Source organism: Crinia signifera, chromosome 4 (assembly GCF_055691185.1).
Source record: "Crinia signifera chromosome 4, ASM5569118v1, whole genome shotgun sequence".
Taxonomy (NCBI): Eukaryota; Metazoa; Chordata; class Amphibia; order Anura; family Myobatrachidae; genus Crinia; species Crinia signifera.
In genome coordinates, this window is record NC_139220.1 from 199,085,063 (window position 1) to 199,109,954 (window position 24,892).

General features: G+C 43.3%; 1 protein-coding gene across 2 annotated transcripts in view; it reads left to right on the plus strand.

The window, feature by feature from the left end:
* Positions 1 to 8,292, plus strand: part of TAF3 (TATA-box binding protein associated factor 3) — a 108,273-nt gene extending 99,981 nt beyond the window's left edge. Inside the window, exons 5-7 of one of the 2 annotated variants that reach the window (XM_083183395.1) lie at positions 3,604 to 3,841; positions 5,313 to 5,419; positions 7,322 to 8,292. In XM_083183395.1, the coding sequence (XP_083039521.1) occupies positions 3,604 to 3,841; positions 5,313 to 5,419; positions 7,322 to 7,433 (457 nt within the window). In that variant the 3' untranslated portion in view covers positions 7,434 to 8,292. Of the gene's footprint in view, positions 1 to 3,603; positions 3,857 to 5,312; positions 5,420 to 7,321 lie in introns of both variants that reach the window. The other variant, XM_083183394.1, reaches the window with a different exon arrangement.
* The last annotated feature ends 16,600 nt before the right edge of the window (positions 8,293 to 24,892 follow it).

Sequence of the window (24,892 nt, forward strand, 5' to 3'; positions counted from 1 at the left end):
CCTTTATGCAATTCACCCGGGGCTGTGTGAAAAATAGCTGTATAGGCACACAAACAGAAGGACTTTAGCATTAACCTATGCAACCCGCACAATTCATTCAAAGAGTACCTAAATACAGTTTACAATTGATTAGTACTCCAATAAGGGTATGTTAGATAGTGCTTGTGTAGCTCCGTGGAGCTATAGACTGACAGGTGTGTGAGCCTGCAGTGTCCTTCGCTCGCAAGCTCAGCTGGGCTGCGGCGAGAGTTACCTCCTCTGTACGCTGGTATCCCCCTGTCCGTGACAGCGTTTCAGGGGTGCGGCTGCCGGCGATAGTTCCTCTAGAGAGCAGGAGATGGTCAGAGTGCAAGCGGCTGAGCCATCTCCTGCTCTCTAGAGGAACTATCGCCGGCAGCCGCACCCCTGAAACGCTGTCACGGACAGGGGGATACCAGCGTACAGAGGAGGTAACTCTCGCCGCAGCCCAGCTGAGCTTGCGAGCGAAGGACACTGCAGGCTCACACACCTGTCAGTCTATAGCTCCACAGAGCTACACAAGCACTATCTAACATACCCTTATTGGAGTACTAATCAATTGTAAACTGTATTTAGGTACTCTTTGAATGAATTGTGCGGGTTGCATAGGTTAATGCTAAAGTCCTTCTGTTTGTGTGCCTATACAGCTATTTTTCACACAGCCCCGGGTGAATTGCATAAAGGTCTAATCCCACAGGCGCTTCAGCTCCAATGGAGTCTATATAGTAGATGCATGCACCTGTTAGTAAGCAGTTATTAAAACGTCTACCTCTATAGAGGTTTACTTGATTTATGCCTGTATCTACAGTCACTTGCTTTTCAGTTCCGGGGAGAGTGCAGGTAGTTCTTCAATAAGTGAGCCGACATTGTCATAATCTCACTCCTGTATTTTGCTAACCATCATTTATTTTACAGCTCTTGATTTGTCAATTTTGCTGCTAGTAAATCAGTAAAAGTCTCCTTCATGTATGTAAATTTGTGTGGGTACAGTTGAGTTTACAAATGCTGGGCATAAACCTGCATTATTGTCAGTCGATACATTTATGGGCACCTTTTGACCTTCAATTCAATAGTCAGCTCAACAAAATATATAGAGTGCCTATCCAGTAATACAGAATTGTAACAATTATGTGTCAATGCCAATACGTTTGAGTATAAAGTTCATAATTCATACTGTATCCATTTTGAGAAAAAAAACACTCAGCAGACTGAAGTAGCTATTTAATATAATGGTGATTTGACTGTTCTATAGAATAGGGAGTAAATCTGTTGCACTTTTTCAGGAGACAATCCATTTAATTAGAGGATCATTAACAGATTGATTGCGATTTGGTACACACTGGGAATACCCAGAGTGGAGCTGGTTTTCAGCCACCCAGTGTATGTTAACAGATTACATCTTTAGATGATTATGTGTGTCCAATAAAATCTTTATCGCTCAGCTTTTTCTCTCTTTATATATTTCCATCCTTTATCCTAAATGTCTTTTTCTAATGTCGGTTAGGTATCCATTTATTTGGGGCTCTCTCATCAGTGATTCGATGCTTGCAGATCTCTGAAAGCAGAAGTCCCATTTAATGGTCAACAGACAACTTGTTACTGGGATTCACCCTTTCTGTAACACTCTCTCATCCATTCAGCCCGCGATGTCTCCTTGCAATACTGAATAAGCACCAAGGTGACTCACGGAACTGAATTGGACAGCAGAAGTGGACTATAATTAACTCCCATATAACAACCAACCTGGTACTCACATTCAACACTCAGTCCAATAGGTTACCCATATATCCCCATACAGGCCAGAATCCAGCGGTGCCTCGAAGGGGCCAGTACACTAACCAGAGAGGAGACTCCTGGCGACCTGACTGGTAGGTAACTCAGACGGGTGATTGAATAGTAGACACTCAGGAGCCACCGGTTGTAGGAGTACTATTCACTGGGGTTACTTTTCCCTTTCTTATTATTTTTCCCTATCCCTCAACTACCAGACGAGGATTTCCCTTTGTATTCTCTCTTGTTTACCTGATCATAAGAGGCAACAGATAATTGGAGATCTTAATTAAGGAGCATGGGTGATGGTCAGAGTTTAAGCGGCTGAGCCATCAGTTCACAATTTGCTGAGGCATTTAATTTTACAAAATTGTTGACAACAATACAGATAAAAACGATATCTTGCTGAGGCAATTAATATCAGAGAGTGACCCAATATAAGGTTGCATAATCAGACATAGCCATCGATATAGCATGTCTTTTACTGTTCGTTTGTCCATGTCTTGTCTCTATGTTATATGTGATGTCTTGTTTCTTGACGTATAAATTGAATTAAAAATCCATCAAACGATTGACGTAAACTGATGAATGTTCACAGTATTTTAGTATAAGAAGTTGATTAAAAGTTATGTTTTAATGCAATAATCATACCAAATTCATATTATCAAGAGTGCGCCCAAAAAGGCACATTTGTCTTTTGGTCTGCTCCTTGCAGACACCCCCCTTTATTCAGTTACAAATACTGAATGTGTTGGGCGCACCACCAATCCATGACTACTCCAATCTTTTAGTAGTCCAGTATATTGGTTTTACTTATGTTTTTCAGATTTACATGAAATCAATGTATTAGTCTGTGCGGATCCTATACCCCTTTTCCCTTGGCAACTATGCCTTTGTGTAACTAGCAGATTTGATACCTGTATGTGCAAATGTCTTTAGCAGGTAGTTACATAACCTGAAGCCTTCATTCAGTTGGACTTGCAGAAAAAGATTTACTATGACAAGTTCTTAATTGGGCTGAAATTTTGAGTAAGGTATGCGCTGCCAGCTGGTAAAACGGGGTGGAGGTGTACAGTAACAATAAGGAGCCATTTGGTGCATTATGTAATATAAGAAATGTATTTAGCACCAGCATATTGCATTGCACTGTGTTTTTAAGATTTAATAATTTTGAAATAATTTTGTAGTAGGTCACCAGTTAACACATTGTTCCAAAATACCAAATAATTGATTTCGGAAATTATTTTCACACAATTTGTTTTTGATAAAGGCTAACCTTTTTTGTATTGTTTACTCTGTAGCTTATGTCTTTTGAAAATCAGAAAGAAATACTGTAGAATATATGGTAAATAGACACAATTCTCTGTAGGTACACATGATCTGTAGTGTTTTATTAATGTACAACTGTACATAGCTTTTTCCATTTGATGTTGCAATAATTCTGTTTAATCACTATATGACTCTAAAAACCCTGTTAAAATATTTAACCACAATAATGAACTAGTTTTGGAAGTTTCAGTTTGTTTCTAGTTTACGTTGCTGGTCACTTTGTACTCCATTTCCGTGTTTTGACGCAGTCCCTGGCTCAAGTCTTAAACTAACCATTGTGTTGCTATAGAAACCATCTAACTTTTTGTGTCACTTAGTGGACTGTTCTTTGCTTTTAACAACTTGATTCCTGATCCACACAAGGGAATTCCGACTTCTGACAATTAGAAGTCAATTGACCGTTTGAATCAGTTTCTTTTCTACAGCAAATACCCAGCTATGGCAGGAAAAAAAACATGTTTTGTATTTTTATTTTTTTTCCTCTAGAGTCATCAGCAAAGTTGTATCAACTCCAGATGCTAAGGTGGCTCCTACTCCATCGTTGCCTAAGTCGCCCCCACCTACTCCATCCCCAGCTCCTGCACCAGTACTTGTTGTTCCACCTCCTGTGCAACCACCTTCTGTTCCAGCAGCTGCATCTCCAACTCCAGCTCCAGCTCCTCCTACTCCTGGACCAAACGCTGGCAACTCTAAAACACCTTATAGAAGTGTTGTCACAGAGACGGTCAGTACTTATGTGGTGAGTACATCCCACTATCTTATTTATATTTTTTTCCTGTAACTTACATCAGAAACTATCTCATTGCTTAATAGGATTGTTTTCCACGGAATATACTCTATAATATAGATATTTTGGGCCTGCTGCTGTTGGAGATTAGTGGATTTATGTTTAATATTGTTAATTATTCTCAACATAACATTGAACAGTGTTTTCAGATGGTTTTTCAGATTAATTATTTGCTGTAAATATAATTTACACTAAAAAAAAAAGTTTTCCCAGAATTCACACTATTGTAACAATTGAAATGACCTTTTATGGTAGCCAATTCAATGCAACTGCTACTCATCTATGCAGCCTGAATGTTACTGCTTTACTAGTTTAGTTTCAACCGTGCTTCAGTTCAAAGTGAGAGATGTCCTAAAGTAAATGGAAAGTTACTGAGTAACAACATTTTATACCCTTGATCTTATCAGCAAGTTGAATAGTGTGTTCTTGGCTAATAAGTAAAAATGCAAAGTTAAGAATTTGGAAATCTCCTACAGAATAGTGAATTTTTTTAATTGCAGAGATTTGTGAGGCGTCTGACGTATGCTACTAAATTTTAAAATCTTAAGTGTTCTGAACTGTAAAATAATGCTTCACTGCAGTCTAGCACGTTTGTGACCGTTCTTCTATAACAGGAGTGGACAATTATTTCAGCTGGGGGGCCACTTAACACATAGTAAATATTTGAGGGCCGCTCTCAGGAAAAGGGGGGACACTCTAATGAATGGGGGGTCCTTGAGTGTAGTGTATTTTATAATGAACTGGCTTAAAATCTGATCAAAGTGATGAACTGTGTATCTTTTTCTACTATACAGATGGACAATGGAGGTTTCCATGTGTCAGCTCAGGGACATGCCATTCATGATGCACACCTATCCCAATTTGAGGGCTCTGCCTCACGGTCATGCATGGTCTGGTTTTTTCCTGATCCAGGGTAGTTGGAAAATGTGCCGTCAGTACTGCTGGTATTGGTGACAGGTGTGGGAATGTCCTAATCAGTGCCAGCTTTACCTTTTAGGCAGCTGCCTAGAGCACTGAGATCTGGTGGGTGTCACTGTGTCTACCGATCACAAAATGAAGGATGAGGATAGACATCCTTTATGTACTTAAGACAAGTGGTGACTGTAACCTCTAAAATACCACCTCCACACTTTTATTTGATGGACTGGAAAGTGAGTATTTGTGGCAGAGTAGGATTATAGGGAGGGGGACTGAAGTTTTTGCCTAGGTTGCTGAGAAGCTTAACAGCGGCCCTGTGCCTAACACCACCTGTGGAGTTACCACTCTAGGGAAATCTTGTTTGGTGCTATGCACCCATATATCTTATCAAAGCAATATTTTAACTTGCTGTTTTAGGTAAAATTCCTATACAATATGCCTTTAAGAGTTTTATTTGTTAAGGAGTTTTTTGTTTGCTTTTTTTTTGCAGATCCGTGATGAATGGGGCAATCAAATATGGATCTGCCCAGGTTGCAATAAAGCTGATGATGGGAGTCCAATGGTTGGGTGTGATGGATGTGATGACTGGTATCATTGGTAAGTTTTAGTCCATGCCTTTCATAACAAGTTAAGGATAATTAAAGGCTTTAAGGCAGTGCCAGATTAAGCCTTCCGGGGGCCCGGGGTACTTTAGACAGGGGGGCCCCCTTGCACTTCATTACTGGCCGCAAACTGCATGGGAGAATATTACACTGTCAAAACACAGAGTAAAGGCAGTATAAACTTGGTCAATGGGTAACTGCAGGGGATATATAGATATAGATAGATAGATACTGTAGATAGATAGATAGATAGATAGATACACACATACACACACACACATACACAAAAAACATACCACATGAAAAGCCTATGTTTGTCCCTCTGCCCCTTACTCTGTAGAAGACCTCACAGTCCCAGTACTGCCTCTGATTAAAAAATTAAAAACCCTCCCATGACTAGGCTACTGCTGCTGTTCTCCATGGGCCTGAGATGCATGTAATGAGCTCCACCAATCAGAGCTCAGCACAAACATCTCAGCCTCTGCCCTTTGGTGCAAAGTGTCATGGGAGGTAGTCAACTCCCAGTAATGCACTGCACACTTGTGCAGTCAGTGTGCCTTGGCTCCCGATGCTCAGCACCATTAATCATTGTCACATTGGCAGATAGATTTTTAAATACATGCCAACCACAGGGGGCCCCTAGCCAGAGGGGGCCCCAGGGGTACTGACCCCTTGTGCCCCCATTATAATCCGGCCCTGCTTTAAGGGTAGCATATTATGTAGCATTTACATGAATTGTACATTTTTTTTTAAATTCTCTATTATATAATATATATAGCAGTGAACCATTCACACCCCTTCCTGCTCCAAAAAAGTTATAACTGTAAGTTCCACAATAAAACAAGCAGTAACTTTAACCTACCAGTATTTTTTGGGAGCATAATATGCACCCAGAGGTGGCACATGCAAACACAAAGCATACAAACTCTGCACGGATGGTTCTCCTGTTGTGAACCCATGACTTCCAACGTTGCTAGTCAGAAATGCCAACCACTGACAACATGCTTCCCTAATATACTGCACATGTTTAATAAGCCAAGCAGGTTCCTTCCAGCTGCTAAACAGAACTACAGCTATTTTGTTTAGTATTTTTTTTAATTTCACAGGCCTCCATTTTATTGAATTTTCTGCAGTACTTTTGGAGATGAACAATCTTCAAGCAGTGAAAAATGGGTTTAAAGCAGAAGTGTTGCAGCGGCTCTTGATGGTTCCCCATTTATAAACATTGAGCTTATTCTATACCTTTTTATATTTACTGATAATAACAAAGAAGCTAAGAGGCTTTGTTTATCTGCACTGTGCATAAACGAAGTAATACTGATTGACAGGAAACTTAGGCTTGGAGAGATTGACCAGAGATCAGTAGTGTTGCATCCCAGTTTATCATTATACTTAGAACAGAAGAATATTATTTTTGTAGCGTATTTTGTTATCAACAATTAAAAGCTTATGAATAGAATTGTCATGTGAACTGGTATATGTATACGCGGCTTGTGAATTGAACCGTATTGAGTAAAAAGTTTGGTGGGGTTGAATAAAGTGTAGCAGTTGTCTGAGCACTCGGTGATATCACACACAATGGGCTTCATGCTAGTGAATAGTTTTTCATCATATAAAAGTACCTCCACTTTAACATAATACACTAGCCACAAAATGCAAACTTCTCAGCACCTAGACATCAAGTCACTGATCTGCACACACATCCACTTTTGTGAATGCTCATCCTCTTTTGTGATCTGTTAATTTGGGCAATTGTGACCGCTGTGAATTTGGGCAGTATGCTGGTGTTCAGTTTGTGCTTACTATTTAAAGGAGAAAATAATTTTTTTTTTTTAGGCAGACCAATTTACAATTCGTACCCTTTTTATTCTTAATTTTACATTTGGTTCCCTTTTAGGCCTTGCGTCGGGCTAGTTGCAGAGCCGGAAAGCGACAAGTGGTTTTGTAAGAAATGTGACGGGAAAAAGAAAGATAAGAAGCACAAGAAAAGGAAGCACAAAGCTCATTGAGACTTGGATCGGTACTTAGCTTGTTTTAGCTGTGCTTCTACTAGCCGAACAGTTGGTCTTACCCATGCTGATCTCTGTGGACTTTCGTCAGACAAGCACGCAGTAGGCCTTATACTGTAAGGACCTTTTGTCAGAATTATGGAAACGAGCACCAAACACCTAGAATTCCCAGAGGAAAGCTCATTAACAAAGTACTGATGTGAGCAGGAACTGCGTTGTGACTTCCATAACCGTGCTCTCTTCCTGTATAATAGCTGTAATTTCCTCCGATACAACGTGAACTTGTAAACTATTTGATAAATCCGTACAAAGATGTAAAATGTAGTGAATTATTTTAAAAAAACACTTTGGAGGGACTGTGCCCATATTGCTTTTGCCATCTTTGCTATACTTGTTGATAATCCATAAGGAAAGCTGTTCTTTACCAATTTATGTGTCAAGTACATATTTTGTTAAATATATACAAATCTTTATTTTCATTTTTGTGCTAATATAAATAAATGACTTCTGGCTTTGTGAAATATATATATATATTTTTAAAGAAATGGTTCTATTATATCCACTTATTTCCTAGCATTTTTTCATTGATATGTGTAATATATTTTAGATTTTTTTTTTAACCATTTGTCTAAATCTGGCGTGCACGTACTTGGCATATATTGGTTTATCAGTCCTTTAGATTTGGAACATATTGGGTTGCAGATGCCCAATTATACCATTCAAGAGTACCATGTATTTCTGTGTAAAACCAACCTTTATGTGCTGTTGTCAGCTTGTTTTACATTGCAGCTTAAAGCAGCATATTTGTTATCTTTCATCTGAAAGTATGTTTTGTATATATTAAAAGTGTGTCTCTGATATATAATGCCTGCTGTATAGTTCTGTTATCTTGTGTTAACTTTTTTATTTTTTTTGCATCAGATCGGGATGGAAAACCATCCTGGGGAATTTCTGCAGGCAGGGCCTGTTGATGGGGTGGGGTCTAATGAAGGGATGGGCTACTTCCTCATAAGGCCGGATTCTGAGTTGGACACAGTTGCAGCCCTCCTTGCCTCTTCCTGTAGTTTTCTGTGACTTTATGCCAGTGATGGCTAACCCTGACACTCCAGCTGTTGTTGAACTACACATCCCAGCATGGCCAAATAGTAAAACTGTAGCAGGGCATGCTGCGATGTGTAGTTCAACAGCTATAGATTCAATGTTAGCCATCACTGCTTTATAACAGTATTGGTATGTTAGCGCTCAAGGAACAGGATGGTATACCCAAAGGACAGTTTCGTTGAATTAAACGGAACTGTTCTAGAACACAAGACTTTGAGACACAGGCCAGAGAACTCAAAGACCAATTTCTTGTTAAACACTACGATGAGGACTTAGTGGACAAGGCTTACAATGAGATAGCCACACTTGACAGGGCCAAGACTCTCACCACCAATAACACCACGGACACACATCGATCACAAGAAGTTACATTTATTACGCTATTTAATCAATCATCACAACAACTCAGAAATATACTTCAAAGACACTGGCACATAATGAGACCAGATCACGAACTACGAGGACACATATCAGAAAAACCTAGATTCATTTTCAGGAAAGCACCTGGCCTTAGACAAAGACTGGTAAAAAATCATATAAAACCAAAGGACAGCCGACAGACCAGATTAGTTGACACAAAAGGTTTCTTTCACTGCGGTAAATGCGCAGGATGTAAGAACCTAGTAAGCACCACAACAAAAGAATGTCGCACCTGGATGTCAGTGACCACTAACAATACCTTCCACCACAAACAGCACCTCTCTTGTGAGACCAAGGGAGTTATTTACTTGTTAAAATGCCCTTGTGGATTGGAATATATGGGGTGGACAATAAGACCGTTTAAGAGTAGACTTGACGAACACATTCGCAACATAAAAATTGGCTATGAAAAACAGTGTTTCCATGCACTTTAACCCCTTCCCGACATTTGACGTACATTTACGTCATGGTCGGGATGTACTTCCCGACACATGGCATAAATGTACGTCATGCCATTAAACTGTCACCGCGTCTATAGACGCGGTGACAGAGGGACGATGGCTGCTGTCCCTGACAGCAGACATCTTCCCTCGTGGCCCATCGCTGCCCCCCCCCCCCCATCGGCGATCGCTGTGATTGGCTGTTCAAATGTGAACAGCCAATTACAGCGTTTTCTGTGTACCGGCGAATAACGTCGCTCGGTAACACAGGGATCGGTGGTGATTGGTGCTGTTAAGTACAGCACCAATCACCACCGGGTGTAAAGGGCTCACTGGTGGTCACCCCACCTGCCCCCAAGGCTGTGATTGGTTTGTCGGACCGACGGACCAATCACAGCCATTACACCTCACAGAAAATAACGGAGACAGCCCTGCAGCCGCCATTCCGGTCAGGAACAGCGTGCAGAGCGGTCTCCGTGCCCATCTGTCCCCTTATACTGACCTGATGAGCGTTGGTGGCATCCGTGCTGCCAGCTGCTGGTGCTTCCTGGTTGGCGTTGTTTACTGTTGCTTCCTGGTGCTTGCGCTGCTGCTGCTGCTGCAGCAGCGTCATTGTGTCAGAGATTATAATATTGTGTGATATAATTGTGTCTCTGCTGCCCCCTGCTGCCCCTCTTTTGTGCTGATCAGTATAAATTAACTAATCAGCAACTTTTTTGGGGTGCAGGTTTTTTTTTTTATATATATACCCTGTCAGGTTGCACCAAAAGTTGTGTGCCTGCTGCCCCTCACTGCTAATCAGTGTTGCATCACTGATCAGCAGTTTGTTTTTTTTGAGGGTGCTGTGGTTTTTTTTTTTTTTTTATTATTTTTTTTTACACCCACAGTGATTTTGTGGGTGTCCTGTGGTCGCTGAGCGCTGATCAGTGACGTACATCACTGATCAGCATTTTTGGCACAGGGTTGATTTATTTTTATTTTTTTTTGGATCAAATTCCTGTTGCCTTTTGACTCATCAGCAGTTTTTAAAAAAAAAAAATTTTTTGGAGGGTGCTGTGGAGTCTTTTTTTTTAATTTTTTTACACCCACGGTGCTTTTGTGGGTGTCCTGTGCCCGCTGATCAGTGACGGACGTTACTGACCAACATCTGTGCTCAATTTTTGGCGCAGGAGCTTTTTTTTTTTTTCTTTTAACTTACACGTGTTAAAGCACTACATACACACTACATACCCCCCGTGTTGAAATAAAGTTTGTACGCCCCCCCTACACTATACACGTGTTGAAACACTACACTTACACAAACACAAAAATAATAAAAATGTCCCAATCATCGCAAAGACGGTTTTCAGCGGAGGAGGCATATGCCCTTATTGCCACTGACACAGCCAGTGAAGTAAGCGATGAATTTGCATTCGTCTTAAGCTCCTCTTCCTCCTTTAGTGATGAGGGACCCCCTCAGACGCCCCTGTAGAGCAGCTGAGACCCCCCCCCCCCCACCAAATGATTGATCCCGTATGGACCCCACCACCAGACAATTTTGAGCCCCAGGTTCCTGAGTTTTTGGCCAACCCAGGAATCCAATTTGATACTACAGGCCTCAAAGAAATTGACCTTTTCAAAGTCTTTTTCTCTGATGATTTTATAAATTTAATGGTGGACCAAAGTAATTTATATGCCCAGCAGTTTATTGCCCAAAACCCCACGTCATCATTTGCTAGGTGGACCCCTGTAGATGCAGTAGAGATGATGACGTTTTGGGGTCTGGTGTTACATATGGGCATAGTTAAAAAGCCAGAAATTAGGCAATATTGGAGTACAGATGTTCTGTACAGCACCCCACTTCATCGTATGGCCATGACCCGGACTCGTTTTGAGACGATCCTTAAATTTTTGCATTACAACGATAATGCACAGTGCCCACCCAGAGATGATCCCACCTTTGACCGGCTATTCAAAGTCAGGCCGGTCATTGATCATTTCAGCGCCAAATTTGCTGAGATGTACATCCCCGAAAAATTCATTTGTGTAGACGAGTCACTTATACATTTTAAAGGAAGGGTTAAATTCCGCCAGTACCTTCCCAATAGGAGGGCAAGGTATGGCATAAAAATGTATAAGCTGTGCGAAAGTACCTCAGGGTACACCCACAGGTTTAGGGTATATGAAGGGAAGGACACAAGAATTGAACCGCCAGAATGCCCCCCCTCCCTCGTAGGTGTTAGTGGAAAGATTGTCTGGGATTTAGTGCACCCCTTCCTGGATAAGGGTTATCACCTCTATGTGGATAACTTTTACACCAGCATCCCCCTGTTTAAGGCCCTTGGTTCAAGAGGTACAGCAGCTTGCGGTACTGTGCGCAAGAACCAAAGAGGCCTCCCAAAAACGCACGTTGCCCAATTACTGAGAAAGGGTGAAAGCAGGGCACAATCCACCGAAAATATGTTGTTGGTCAAATATAAGGACAAGAGGGATGTCCTTATACTGACAACAATTCACGGAGACAGTACCACCTCCGTCCCTGTACCAGTACCCACACCTCAAAACCTATTTGTATCCTAGATTACAATAAGTACATGGGCGGAGTGGATCTTTCAGATCAGGTACTGAAGCCGTACAGTGCCCTGCGGAAAACAAAAATATGGTGTAAGAAGCTGGCCGTGTATATCATCCAGATGGCACTGTATAACGCTTACGTACTATTCCGTTCTACCAGCCAGACGGGGACATTTATGCACTTTCAAGAGGAAGTCATAAAGGGCCTAATATTTGGGAACCAGCAGGCAGAGGGCCCCAGTACTTCTAGTACTGGCCCCAGTACTTCTAGTACTGGCCCCAGTATTGTATCAGGGCAGCATTTTCCTAACGAAATCCCCTCCACTGGAAAAAAAGGGCAGGACACAAAAAAGGTGCAAAGTTTGCTATAAAAAGGGAATAAGAAAGCAAACTATTTTCCACTGTGAAACTTGCCCCGACAAACCCGGCCTATGTATGAAGGAGTGCTTTAAAATATACCACACATCTATGGATAATTAGGTTCATCATTTCACCGTGCTTCGGGGGTCTTGCTAATGCGACATAGCACCCACCATTCATTCCACCAGAATCTGTGCTGCAAAATCCAAATATCACTCCTTCCCTTCTGAGTCCTGCCATGCACCCAAATGGTATTTTTTGGTCACATATGAGGCATTGCCGTACTCGGGAGAAATTGCGGCACAGATTTTGGGGTGCTTTGTCTCCTTCATTTCTTGTGAAAATGAAAAATTTTGAGCCAGAACTGCATTTTTGTGTAAAAAAATTTAATTTTTCATTTTCACAGCCCAGTTGTACCAAAATTGGTGAAACCCCTGGGGGTTTGAAATGTACACTATACCCCTAGATGAATTCCCTGAGGGGTGTAGTTTGCAAAATGGGGTCACTTGTGGGGGGTTCCACTGTATTGGTGCTTCGGGGGTCTTGCTAATGCGACATAGCACCCACCATTCATTCCACCAGAATCTGTGCTGCAAAATCCAAATATCACTCCTTCCCTTCTGAGTCCTGCCATGCACCCAAATGGTATTTTTTGGTCACATATGAGGCATTACCGTACTCGGGAGAAATTGCGGCACAGATTTTGGGGTGCTTTGTCTCCTTCATTCCTTGTGAAAATGAAAAATTTTGAGCCAGAACTGCATTTTTGTGTAAAAAATGTAATTTTTCATTTTCACAGCCCAGTTGTACCAAAATTGGTGAAACCCCTGGGGGTTTGAAATGTACACTATACCCCTAGATGAATTCCCTGAGGGGTGTAGTTTGCAAAATGGGGTCACTTGTGGGGGGGTTCCTAACTTTTAGCATCTTATGGTGCCTAGAAACCTACATGGTGCCTAAAAAATAATCTCATAAAAAGGAGGCTCCAAAATCAAGTAGGTGCTCCTTCTATTATGAAGCCTGTGGTTTGGTCAACGTGCACACTAGGGCCACATATAGGATATTTATGAAAACAAAAGAATTGGGGGAATCAATTTTTAGTCACATTGCTCTAGTAAAATCTACTGTGTTCCTTAGAAAAATGTATTAAATTTGAAAATCTGCAAAAAAAATGAAATTTTGAAATTTCACCTACACTTTGATTTAATTCCTGTGAAACACCTAAAGGGTTAACAAACTTCAAAAATGCTGTTTTGAATACTGTGAGGGTGCAGTTTTTGAAATGGCATCATTTATGGGGGTGTCTCACATACAAGTCCCTCAAAGTCACATCAGAACTGAACTGGTCCCTAAAAAAATCAGTGTTTGAAATTTTCTTGAAAATTTGAGAATTTGCTATTCATATTTTAAGCCTCCTAGTGTCCAAAAAAATTAAAAGGAGGTTGAAATAATGACGGAAACATAAAGTAGACATATGGTCTTTGTTAGTTATTAACTATTTTGAGTGGTATGATTATTTATCTCACAAGCAGAAAATTTAACATTTTGCAAATTGCAAAATTTTAATTTTTTTACGACATTTTGGTATTTTTCACAAAAAACCACAGACTGTATCGACCAAAATTTACCACTAACTTGAAGTACAATGTGTCACGAGAAAACATTCTCAAAATCACTGGGATAAGTAAAAGCAAAAAAAAGTTATCCCCACATAAAGTGATACATGTCAGATTTAAAAAAAAAAAGGGCTCTGTCAGGAAGGCAAAAACAGGCTGCGGCGGTAAGGGGTTAAGAAGGTACATGGGTCCAATCCAATTGGGCTCACGTTCACAGCCATTGAAGCACCTACCTATAACTGGAGAAGGGGTGATCACAATGAGTCACTCAATAAGAGAGCTATATTGGATCTTCACCTTAAAAACTTTGCACCCAGGTGGTTTGAACATTGATTTTCACAATGGCAACCTGTATTAGCTACAGTTATCAGCTTCAGACATTCAGTGACTCCCTGTAAATAGCACAGCATTAGGTTTTACATCATCTTTATTATTACTATTATTATCCATCCACACAGTTCCCTCCCGTGCTGCCAATCACCTATAATACACACCAATCTGGAGCACGGTACTTCACTGAGTGAGCGGCCCTTCAACCAATCATGCTAAGAGGGGCGGGTCTATCCACTACAAAACCCGTCCTGACAATCATTGATTTCATCCTTGAGAAAGGCTGAAACGCGCAACCCGGAAGTCGGGTGCACGGTGTTGGAGCAGCGTGGTTCAACAACAGGCATCCTTGCCTGCAACGCAGATGTCAGCCACCACCTCAGGGTCCCGAGGGACCATCGGGATCGTTGCAAAGGGTTTCAGGTATGTGTAGTGTGTACCACCGGAGGTAAGGGACGACAGCCTCCGGTGCCATCCTAACGCCTACCTTGACCATCCTTTGACTCTGCCCCGCAGTGACAGAACCTTCTCACCTGCTGAATATCAGACGGTCTCATCCTCCCTTGTGCATTTCCCAAACACAGAGTGGAGTGACATTCTTTGTCCCATTTCCGTTGTCCCCCGCACCCCATATATAGCATTAGCCAGCAGTGGACACCACTCAGACAGAGTGGAAACTGCACAGCTCCTGCTGATTTTCTTGGACACATTCCACCCTTACACCACCCATATTAGTGTCCAGTGTCAGTTTATTCTTATTGTATTGTTCACAGAGAATAAAAATTGTTGACGACACAGCAAGTGTTTATCTCTCAATTCCAAACACCCAGCCATTGTATACTCCAATTCTTCCAAGGTGTTCAGTGGACACCATCACATTAAACACTTTGTCAATTTTCAATAGTGGATCTCTGTATCCATTCTTTTATTAGTCCATTGGTACTTAAACCTCACTGGGTACGCACAGTTACACCAACTTTTCAACACCGAAGAAGGAGAGCGCAGAGTCACTCTATTTTCTACATCACTGGTTTATGCTAGTTCCACTGCAATGTTCTTCCCTGATGTCATGGTCATGGATGGATTTCCTTTTGCTTATATCACCAATCTGCAGCCTTCTACTGCCAATCCACCACGGGCTTGTTCTAGAAATTAATAAAGATGATTTTGGTGATGCCACACAATTTAGACTAATTCTGTGCAAACACGGAGATGAAATGAGTGTCACTGACAGAATGAGTTTCATGACCATATATTTGTAGGTGATGTTTGGTTGATGAGCAGTGTTCTGGGCAAACCCATATACACAGTGCCCCAGGGAGGTGGGGGAGAGGATGGTGCTGGGCAGTTTTCTACATAAATACCCATGATGTCTCTCTCCCCTTTTGTAGTTGTGCTGAGGGCAGGGTTCTCATCTTCAGGTGAAGCCTTCCAGGCCCCAGCAGTGTGAACAGCCTGGCCATCCATTTTAACATGAGGGTTGCTCAGGTGGATAATTTTCATGTGAGTGACCAACACTGCATCCTCCGACACAGTGGATCACAGAAGACTGCAGGAGGCTTCAGTTAACACTGGGACTCCTCTTGCTGCAGTTGCATGATTTAGCAGTAAGAGCTGTGGCCGTCTCTGAATCCCCCCATTTGTTCCTTTTTTAATGTAAATGTACCAATATGTCTTTATTGAGAACTAGGCTCACATTAAAAATCATTGTTGTTTTTTAAACCGTATTGCACTGGAGATGACCGATTTTAAAAATGTATAGCTTAATTCTACATTTCAGTGTAAAAACAGATCTGCTCAGTATTTTGTCTTCACATGCAATAAGCATTTTGCCTGCATGGAAAAAAAATTAATGCATTTTCACCCATTGCAATTGTAGCATGGATTATTCCCAAAGTAAATTGATCCTTTGATTAGTTCCTTAATCTGAATAGGCCTGTTAAGTCATTTTTTCACTTCTTACTCCTCCACCAGCTTTAATAGTGCCCTAGGTCTTGTTTCCTATTTCAAGGACAAGATTGATACCATCCAACATGAAATGGCATGCTCTCTCAGCCATAAAACTTTAAGCATTTCTTTTCACTGTACCCCATAGCAAATAATTTAGGGTGTCGTGAATTCTGATTTGTCCATAATTACTGTTCCATCTCTTGGCTTCCCTTTCCCATTTAATTCAGGTTTTGATTTCAAACACTGCGTTGACTATGGCTGCTTTCTCTCTCGATCACTTAGTACTTTGGGGGTATAGATGGGGTCCAGAAGAGCCAGTGCACATAAAAACTTCAACCGGTGTGCTGGCTCCTCCTGCTATGCCCCCTCCCACAGCCCAGTTTAGAAAAATGTGCCCTCAGGAGAGGATGCACCACTGGAGCGCTAGAGTACTTTCTTCAATTTATCTCAAAAGTTTTATTTATTTGGGTATACAGCATTTTGCAGGGAAGCTTGGGGGGGGGGGGGGTATAACAACATCTTTAGGTGCTGCTCTGGTCCCTGCTGACGGAACACAGTTCTGGCAGGGTCAGTGTACCGACCGGCACGGCACTTGAGCACACGCCTGCAGTATGCCGCTCACCCCTACATGCCTGAAGGTCGTCAGAGTGGTGAGTAGATATTGGGTACCCTGGTTTTAAAGTGCAGCATTTACATACAGGTGGGCATATGGAGCCCTTCTGGGGGGATCCCATACCCCGCCTGCACACACTGGCAGCGATTGGGCTCTTTAGCTCTCATTTACCACTGTATAACAGTTTCTGCCAGTATAAATATATCCGGAGCTACCTCAGATCGGGAACTGCAGCTTCTCCGCACCATTACTGTTCAGGCTCCTCCAAGGCAGGCCAGTCGCAGGTTTTCACTGGTACAGGGGTGTAAACTGGGGGAGAGAGGCTGGAAAGCTCCTTTAGGGCTTTAGTGTAACTTTAATATAAATATTTATTTAAAAACAATTATATATTCTATCAAATATATATATATATATATATGTGTGTGTATATATATATATATATATGTATATATATATGTATATATGTATGTGTGTCTGTATATGCTTCACAGATTGTGCTATTACATTCCTACTGGGGCTGTTTGGCTGGTGTGCTTTCTCCCCTCTGGGTCTCCTACATGGTTTGGGCTGGGGCAGATTTGCTTTCTCCCATCTGTGTTAATCTTGTGTGTGTGTGTGTGTGTGTGTGTGTGTGTGTGATTTTATATATATATATATATATATATATATATATATATATATATATATATATAATGTGTGTGTGTGTGTGTCTCCTTCATCATGGGGAGAAATTGCACTGTATGTAGCACCAGGTTTACACCATCCCCCACTGACACTCTTATATGTGATCAGTGTAGCCAACTCTCACAGCAGCAAAGTGAGGCATCTGGGGTCATGTGGCAGAACTGCTTTGGCTGAGTTCTATGAAAAATATGATGTCACAAATGTCACAGTAGATAGTTGCTACGCAGCAACAGACACAACTGTTACAAGTATCTGTGAAAAATCGGATGCACAGGTTGCGCCCGCGCCCGTGCCCCCCCCAACATACACATATACTTCACCACGTAAGCGTGGTCTGTTAGTCGTGGGCTCCAACTCTGGGACGGAGGGGGAGGATTTGGAGCTTGCTGTGGAGTAAGCTCCCACACAGGGCCTTGAACCCCTTATTGTTGCCATTAGGGATGTATTACACCTCCATGCGGAGGAGATTGAGTCTCAGCAGTCCTTTACACACAAGAGCCCTAGTTTCACGTTCCTGGATTCCAAGATCTGGATGATTTGTTTAAACAAGCCTGGAAATCTCCAGAGAAAACATACCAGATCCCCAAGTATTTAGTGTCTGCATTTCCCTTCGCCTCAGAGGGCAGAAGTTAGGAACACCTGCCAGCGGTGTATACCTCAGTGTCTAAAAAGACTGTTTTGCTGTTCCCAGGGGCTAATTCCCTGGACGACCCGGCAGTTAGAAAGATCGAAGGCATGCTAAATGTTATTTATTCTGCTGCAGGGGTGTCCCGGAGACCCATTATTTCTGGGTGCTGGATGATGCACGCCTTACATTCATGGGCAGCCCAGCTTCAGGGGGGCTTGTCAGGTGATAAGTCCCTAGTTGAAATGACAATGTTAGTAAAGCACATTCAGGACACGGCAAGGGTCCTTTGTGATACTATTAAGGAGATGAGTGTTATTAACGCTAGGATCTCTTCCATGGCTGTTTTTTTCGTCACGCAGGTCCTTGTAGCTGCGTACTTGGGTTGCTGTATAGTTTGATACACTATATCAAAGTGTAGTGTTGAAGCCTTTCCCTTTACCGGAAACTGGCTGGCGGGAAAATGGATGCATGGGTTTTCAAGGCTATGGCCAGGAAGTCCACTTTCCTCCCACCTGTCAGGCATTCCTTTCAAACACCTCATCTGTAGTACATTCATGGGACCTGCTTTCAGGGTAAGCAGTTTTACAAATCAGGTCGGTCGAGGTCTCAGGACACCGAAGATACGCTGTTGGCAGCATTACAGAAGCTGGTTCGGACCAAAGTCATTGCCCTGGTCCCCTCGCAACAGACTGGGCAGGGTTACTACTCAAGCCTGTTTGTAGTCTTGAAGCCATACGGTTCTGTGGGACCCATCTTAAACATAAAATCGCTGAATCCTTACATGGTGCTCAAGTTCCTTAAGGAATCCCTTGCAAGCAGTGATTTAAGTTTTGGAGGGGGGAGTTTCTTGTATCTCTGGATATATAAGACACGTACCTCCGCGTTCCAATTTGGCCACCTCATCAAATATACCTCAGGTTTTCTCTCTGAGACGAGTATTACCAATTTCAGGCTCTGCCCTTCAGACTATCCAGGGCTCCGAGGGTATTCATGAAGGTGCTGGCGGAGATGATGTTGCTACTGTGTACAAAGGGAATCAATATTATTCTGTACCTCTTGATAAAAGCGAGGTCCAAGGAACTGCTTTTGGTCACCATAGATCGGTCTACCCAGCTATTGTCCCATCACAGATGTATTCTGAACTATCAGGAGTTCCATCTGGTGCCTACCCAGAGGCTCCTGTTTCTGGGACAGGGTGGCCCAAATGTTTTTTCTACTGCTAGACAAAGGGAAGTTTTGAGACTGGATGGTTGTGTCCTTCGAGGCAATTCAATACAGCTGCTTCCACGCCAGGGGGTTTCAGTTGGACATTTGCACAATTGGTCAGGTTCGCATGTATCCGTTGATACATCTTTCCTCTCAGGACAGGATAGCTCTGGTGTGGTGGCTACAACCATCACACCAGTTGCATGGGCGAAGGTTTGGGATCCAGGACTGCATTCTGCTTACAACAGAGGCAAGTCTGAGAGGTTGGGGTGTGGTTACCAAAGGGTTGCGATTTCAGGGCAAGTGGTCAAGCCATGAGTCCATTCTTTCAATAAATATCTTGGAAGTCAGAGCCATCCACAATGCCCTACTTCAAGCCTTCCATCTACTCCTGAACCAAGCTGTTCAGGGGAAGTCTGACAATGCTTGGGCTGTAGCATACATCAATAGTCAGGGAGGGATGAAGAACAGGGCCTGCATAATAGAGGTGTCCATGATTCTCATCTGGGCTGAAAGAAACCTAAGGGCTGTATTGGCTATCTTTATACTGGGCATGGAAAACTGGGAAGCTGACTTCCCCGTCGTCGAAGCATGCATCCGGAGGATTAGGGGCTACACCCTCAGGTGTTTTGACTGCTCATGAACGGTTGGGGCTGTCTTGAGAGCTGTTTTAGCTCAACAAGAAGCTTTGGCTCTGGCCCAGAAGGGCATGGTACACCAATCCTATGGCCAAGTCTGGGGATGACCCTTCACCTCTGTTGCTGAGAAGGGTCTCTTTGTTTATCCAAACTTACAATGGCTTTGTTTGTCAGCTTGGAGGTTGAGCGGCTAGGTTAGCCAGTAAAGGCACTCTGGGCAATGTGCTTTTAACCATGCTCTAGGCTGGGAAGCCATATACCAAACTCTACCATCTTATATGGTAGAGATGTGTCTTGATATGAGGGTAGACACTGTTCTCCGACTTTTTCGTCTCGGCTGGTTCCTACAATTTTTACAGGCTGGAGTGTATATGGGCCTGCTTTTGGGCTTCAAAAAGGTGCAGATCTCTGCCCTGTGTGTCTTTTTGAGATGACTAGCCTTGTTGCCGGAGGTTCAGGCTTTTGTACAAGGTGTGCCTTCTCATTTTGTACCCTCCACAGCTCCATGGGACCTATCTGTGGTTTTGAATTTTCTGCAGTCCTCCTGGTTTGAGCCATTGGACTCTGTGGAGGACAAGTTTCTTACTTGGAAGACAGTGATTCTTTTGGCTTTGGCCTCAGCTAGCAGGGTCTCCCAATTGGGGGCCTTGTAATGTAAGAGTCCCTATTTGGTCTTCTATGAAGACAGGGTAGAGCTCAGGACTCCTCCGCAGTTTCTACCTATGGTGGATTCGGCATTTCACCTAAACCAACACATTGTAGCTTCCAAAATCTTTGCCTGTTGTAAGGCCTTGAAGATTTATCTTAAGAGGACGGCAGGTGTCCGGAAGATGGATTTCATTTTCATTCTGTATGATGCTCATAAGGAGGGTTGTCCTAGTTCGAATCATTCTATTGCTCGATGGGTGCTCATACATTGGCGGTTTTGTCAGTTCCGCAGTCTAATCGAGCCCACTCCACTAGTTTTGTGGGTTCCTCCTGGGCGCGGCTACCCGTGGAGTTTCAGCAATGCAGCTCTGCCAAGCTGCTACTTGGTCTGGGAAGAAAATGTTTGTTCGCTTCTATAAGTTTGATACCCTGGCTAAAGAGAATACCCAGTTTGGGCTGATGGTGCTGCAGACGTCTCACCAAATTCCCGGAAGCTTTGGGACATCTCCATCGTACTAAATGAGCACCAGTATCCCTTATTGATGATAGAGAAAATTGTATTTCAAATACCTACCTGTAAATCCTTTTCTCGTAGTCCATAAGGGATACTGGGCACCCATCACATTACAGCTTGGACCTGGGTTATTCCTGAGCTGACCCGTCTCACACTAAAGCAATGTCAGCCCTACAAAACAACATAATCCTCAAATTGAATTTCATAGGTTGATGAGTCAGTGCTCCTGAGCCACCAAATGGCTCCATCCAAGCAAAAAAAATAAAACTTTCAGGCGGAAAGCAACACTTGCTGGACTCGGAAATAGCCATGATAGCCACCAGGGTCAAGACCCTGACGATTTAGACCCGGCAGACCCTTTTCACACAGAGAAAGGACACTGGTTGAACCAGTACGCCCCGTCATATTCTTGCTTCACATTCTGTCAGATATCTCATTCACACCAAAATCCTGGGTCAATAAGCATGAGTTTCAAACTGTGTCACAAAGACTTGAAGCCAATTACCACCACAGGCTGTTGGTTAATGCCAAGGTTTCTCTGCCGGCATTATTTCCATGCACAATTGAGCCAGCTCTCCACAGGTTGTTACCCATTTACACTACCCTGTACCCAGAACCAACCCTGCTTCAATGCTGGTTTCGATTCCAAGTCACTGGACCTGGGTTATTTCTTTTTAGGGACCCTTTCATGCTGAATCACTGCCCACGTTAACCCAGCAATAATCCCAGGTTATTGTGGTGTACGATAGGGAATAAGGTGGTAAACTGATATGATCACTGCAAAGTGTAAAGGCCTGAACTCATTTCTTATCCTTTTGGATCGTCTGCTGCATTTGAAATTGTTGAACTGTTGACCCTTCTCATACAAACACTACAATCCCTAGCTCTTCAGCATGCAGTCCTATACTGGTTCATGTCCTACTTATCAAATAGTTTCATCATTAATTTCTCTGAATCCATCTCCTATTCTCTACATTTATGAAGACTCATTCCTAGGTCCTCTGCTTGTCTCAATCTATACCACATCCCTTAGCAAAGTTATCAACTCTTTTAGAATGCAGTACCATCTGTACGTGGATGTTGGATTAATACAGCATTTTTCAACAACTGTTCTGTGGCACACTAGTGTGCCTTGAGCTGTTCTTAAGTGGGTCACCAGATATAGAGCTGTCAACATCATTTTTCCAGCCCCACCAGTTCAACTTTTATTCACAAATCTCTTGTGTTCATGTGAGGGCTTTTTAGATTTTATTTTTGTTACCTGTGGGGACCAGTGTGATTGTTTTCTCATATGAGGCAAATAGGTTTGTTTCTTTTTTCCTGTTGGTGACCATGTGTTTTTCCCTGTGGGGGGTTGATGGTGTTCTGTGGCAATTTTAAAATCTCGCTTAGTGTGTCGCAAGTTGAAAGGTCGAAAATCACTGGTCTAATCTCAGATTTGTCACCATTTGCATAGGTGCATGCCACAGAATGCCTTTCTGCCATTTCCTAATAATATTTCCATCGGACATTACTAGTTCCAATTCTAATCTCTATCACTGTTTATAATAAGTAATCAACCCTACCCCTCAACCTCAAAGTGCTTTTTTGCCTATATTATTTAATTACTTTTGCTATCAAGGTATATAAAAAATATTTATATATTCAGTGTGTGCAGAAATATGACCAAAAATACGGTATAGACCTAATTTATAAAACTTACATGTACTAATCGCTTACAGTTTAATCTCACTGTGTGAAAAACAGACAGGCAGGCAAAAGTACATTAAGTGCAGTCATGGCTGAGCAAAGGCAATTTTCACTTTGATTTGAAGAGATGCATTGACAGTCCAGGCCAAACAATATGGAGGTCCAAAGGTTCATTCATTGTGGGCTTATTGTATGGATTGTGCATGTAGGGGAGTGTTTTAATGGTATGAAGTAGACCAGGTGCCCATACTTTAACAGAAATTTTAATTTTAAGAATCTTTATTCAACAAATTGTTAATGTATAAAGTTCTTAAGGTTTGTTAAAAAGGATTCTATTCAAAATGGACAAAAAATTTAATCCTTAGCCCAGGAGACTAAATATTATTATTATTATTACTACTACTATTTATTTATAAAGCGCCACAAGTGGTTTTGCAGCGACGTACATAGGGCACACATTAGAACAATACAGGGTACACAACTAAACATAACAGTAACTGGAGAACTAAAATACAGCACAGGTAACAATTTGCAGCACAATTCTTAGTTTACAGTACAGCTGATATGTACAGAAGCAGAGTTGTCTGCATGCTACCGGGGAAAGGTTGTCTTTGGTTGAGTGAGTGAACCCAAGTGAGAAGAGACGTGGGTATAGATCAGGCATGTCCAAAATCAGGCCCAGGGGCCAAATGCGGCCCATGCTGTCATTTCAAGCGGCCCACAGCCTCCAGCTGGAAGCGGGCAGAGCATCAGATGTGGGAAGCACAGCACAGGACACTAAAGGTGGGGCCCCAGCGAGCGTGCCTTTACCTTGCTGTCTGCAGCAGTGAGGAGGTGCCGGCCGCTGTGAGGGGACAGGCGACGGGGGGCTGTGCTAGGGAGGGGACGGAGGAGGCTTACCTCCGTCTCCCTCCGGCTGGCTCCCCGTTGCGGCGTCGGCGGCGGCGAGATTGCGGCCTGGAAGAACTTAAGTCCGGGAGGATTCAAGTTCCTCCAATCAACCGCCGGTATTTCGAATGGCGCGCCTCGCGACGAGGCGGCCAATCAGCGCGGGACGCGGCGGACCAATCCGGGCTCACCGCGTCATAGCTCCGCCTCCTCCCAGCGTCTTATATTAGACGCGGGGGAGCGGCGGAGCGCAGTTCGTCGGCGGAGAGGGAGCGTGGAAGAGCTCCTGAAGCAGGAAGAGAGCAGCGGAGACGGCGGCGGAGACGACGGCGGCAGAGACGGCGGCAGCAGACCCAGGGACAGCAAGCACAGCAGCAGAGGCTACCGAAGAGCCCGAAGACTGAAGCTGAGGACCGGAGAGTGCTGCAGCAGTGGAGAGACAAAAGAGCTAACGAAGTCCCCTACTGCAGCCTCTCCCGCCGGATCGGGTAAGTGGCCCTGGTCGGCCACCACCTACCTATAGCCATCCCTAGACCACCGGTGTCAGGCCTCCTGCCTGTGCCTTACTGTCAGGCCTCCTGCCTGTGCCTTATTGTCAGGCCTCCTGCCTGTGCCTTACTGTCAGGCCTCCTGCCTGTGCCTTATTGTCAGGCCTCCTGCCTGTGCCTTACTGTCAGGCCTCCTGCCTGTGCCTTATTGTCAGGCCTTCTGCCTGTGCCTTACTGTCAGGCCTCCGGCCTGTGCCCTAATCTCAGGCCTCCGGCCTGTGCCTCATCCTCAGGCCTCCGGCCTGTGCCTCATCATCAGGCCTCCAGCCTGTGCCCTAACTCCAGGCCTCCTGCCTGTACGGAATCACCAGGCCTCTAGCCTGTGCCTAATCACCAGGCCTCCGGACTGTGCTTCATCCACAGACCTCCGGCCTGTGTCTCGTCAGCAGGTCTACTGTCTGTGTCTTATAGGCCTGCGGCATCCATCTTAGGTCTGTCGGCCATTTTGTATGTTAGTTAACTGTATAGGAAGGGAAGGGTGATCCAGCCATCCCACATCACAGGCCTTGAGCTGGGATAGACGGCTGTCTACCCAGGTTTCGGTGACTGTTCTAGGGGTGTACTGCAGTAGGCCGGGAGCACTTTACATCACAGAGGTTAGTACCTTTCACACACACCTGTTATAGTATAATC